At 57.4% G+C, this 2,514-nt stretch overlaps 1 protein-coding gene across 1 annotated transcript; it reads right to left on the bottom strand.

Moving 5' to 3' along the window:
• Positions 1-314: 314 nt before the first annotated feature.
• Positions 315-2,414, bottom strand: METTL23 (methyltransferase like 23). The gene is made up of 5 exons (XM_030462020.1): positions 1,896-2,414; positions 1,639-1,743; positions 1,321-1,558; positions 937-1,021; positions 315-671 (listed from the first exon to the last, which is right to left on the bottom strand). The coding sequence occupies exons 1-5, from the start codon at positions 1,974-1,976 to the stop codon at positions 503-505; spliced, it is 678 nt and encodes a 225-aa protein (XP_030317880.1). The 5' UTR covers positions 1,977-2,414; the 3' UTR covers positions 315-502.
• Between the last annotated feature and the right edge of the window lie 100 nt (positions 2,415-2,514).

Below are 2,514 nucleotides of genomic sequence, written 5' to 3'. Positions count from 1 at the left end.
ATGAACTTCAAGAGTTTGTATGTTGGGCACTGCAGGGCTAGCAGCAGTCTGCAGATTGATTTATAAACAAGGGCTGGCTTTTGTATGGGAATCTCTGGGAAAGCCTCAGTCCTGGGAAACATCTTATTGGGTTATTTTTTTTATCTTGAAAGAGTGCAGTTAACTTCCTAGCTCAAGGTGTGAATTAAAGTTGGACCTTGTGGGCTGTCAGACTGTTCAGCTGTGGTGTGTAGGGACTCACACACCAGAACTGAGTCTTTGAACTATGACATGGGCTTTGGGGGAGAAGCACAGATTTCTCAAAAAGCCATAGCTAAACAATTGAACAGCTTTATTTTTATTTTTACAGTGCATGTTTTAAGAATTACTGTTCAGGGGATACATTTTCCCCCCCAAAAAAAACTATGCATGAGGTTTGCTGTAAACGGGGCTGTTTCTGCAGATCCACACACAGTGAACAATTAAATGTCATCTTGTATTGGAACCAACAAGCAGAATAAACTTAAGTACCCTCTGATTGTGCCAGTGAGATGATCATCATTTCAATTGTATGTCTGCCTGGGAGAGGAGAACTGGCCAAGTGCTCCTGGTCTGCCCCAAAGGAGTGCAAGGGAACGGGGACATTCTTGAGTTTCCATTTGCAGAGCAAAGCTTCAATAGACCAGTCAGCACTGGGGGGAGGAAATACCACAGTTCATAACTCCAGCAGTTCCAGGAGGCTGTGACTGAGTTAAATACAGATCATAAAGTAGGAGTTTGTAATAGCTTCCTAGTCAGCAGCAAATTAATGAGGTTTTATTCTGGTTTGAATGCCTTTTTTTAGGATTTACTTGGCTAATAGCAGCCTGATTCCCAAATCTGCCAGGAGCTTCTGGGGATTCAGTGCTGTGGTACCTCAAAAGTTAAAACTTCAGGAAGATCTGAGTAAGAATTTACCTCCGCACTTGATAAGTAGTCCAGAACTGAGCATGTGGATTCTTCTCCAGCAGAAAGTAAACTGTAGTTAAAATATCTTCAAAGTCTGTAATGTGGGGAGATGAAGCAGAATTGGTTAGTCTGGATGCTGGGTTGAGTTAAGGTGTACCATACAGACTGGTAATTAAAAATCAACACAAGACTAATCTGTGAGAGACCTGGGCAGTGTGGCCCTAAGCAGACAGGTATTTAATTACTCATTTTCTCCTCACTCACCTCTGGCAGAGCTCAGTGCCAGAATTACCTCGGGAGCAGCTCCAGCACCAGGCTGTCACCTCCCCTCCCTGGGGCTCCTGGAGTCCCTGCCATTTGTCACCCATCAAAGCTCTGAGAGCACCCACGCACCTTTTGGGTCAAAGAAGACATCCGAGCCTAAGATAATGTCCACGGGAGCCAGAGCCAGCAGCTCCGGGGACAGCCGGCCCCAGGTGAGCCCCAGGACGGGCAGCCCGGGCAGCCCGTTGGCCAGGCAGCTCCGCCGGCAGTTCTGCAGGCAGCGGGGCAGCTCCTCGCTGTCCGACAGGATCGCTTCGGCCCCGCACTTAGCGGCCAGCACCCCGGGGAGGCTCACACCGGCACCCACCTGAAACCACGGGATGAGCCTGGCACCGGACCGCCGGCAGCTGGGGAAAAACGGGGTGTCGGGGAGGGGGCTGCGGGTACCTCCAGCACTCGCTTGCCGGGCAGGCTTCTCCTCTGCGTCCAGAGGTACTGGGCCAGCACCACGGCGCAGGGCCACACGTACATGCCGTACTGCGGGTCCAGAACCTGCAACACACCGACAGCGGCGCTGGAAAACCGGGTCCTGCCCCGGTGTTAGCGCCCTTACCCTGCCTCCCCGGAGCGGTCCTTCGGGCATCACCACCCCCCCTGCCTCGGGGGTACCTCGGGCATCACCACCCCCCCTGTCCCAGGGGTACCTCGGGGATGCGCAGCACCAGTCCCTCCGCGCCATCGCCGAACCGGTACCGCCGCACGCGGCACCGCCGCGGCTCCCCCATGTGCGCGCCGCCAGCCAATGGTGGGCTGCCACGTGTCACACTCGGCCGCGCGGACCAATCGGCGCCTTCTCCGGGCTTGACGTCACGGGGAGCGCCGCCAAGGCGCAGATGGCTGCTCGCCGCGCTGCTGCGCGGGGTTTCTTCGCGGCACCGCGGTTAAATCGGGCTCCAAACGCGGGTACCCGCCCGCGCCGTTACCTCGGTGGGGCCGGGCAGGGTCAACCCCGCGGGCCGGTGTCGTGATGGGCACCGCGCGGTCCCGCACAAACCGGGTGACACGCGGCCGTCTCGCCGCTGTCAGGAGAAGAACAAGCGCGGCGCGCAGGCTCGCTGGGAAAAGGGAGCAGCGGCACGGGGCGGGGGGGGGGAAGCTCCCGGGGCGGCCTCACCGGCACAGCAAAAGCGCCCGGCGGGCGCGCTCCGTCCCGCCCCGTGTCCCGCAGCACCCAACATGGCGGCCCGGGCTCGCCGCTTCTCCTCATCAGCCAATCAGCACTGCGGGCGGGCGAGGCGTGGCGGAAGCAGGCGGGGCGGGCAG

This window comes from Calypte anna, chromosome 18 (assembly GCF_003957555.1).
Source record: "Calypte anna isolate BGI_N300 chromosome 18, bCalAnn1_v1.p, whole genome shotgun sequence".
Classification (NCBI taxonomy): Eukaryota; Metazoa; Chordata; class Aves; order Apodiformes; family Trochilidae; genus Calypte; species Calypte anna.
The sequence above is the reverse complement of the archived record's forward strand: the minus strand, read 5'-3'. Positions and strand labels throughout refer to the sequence as shown.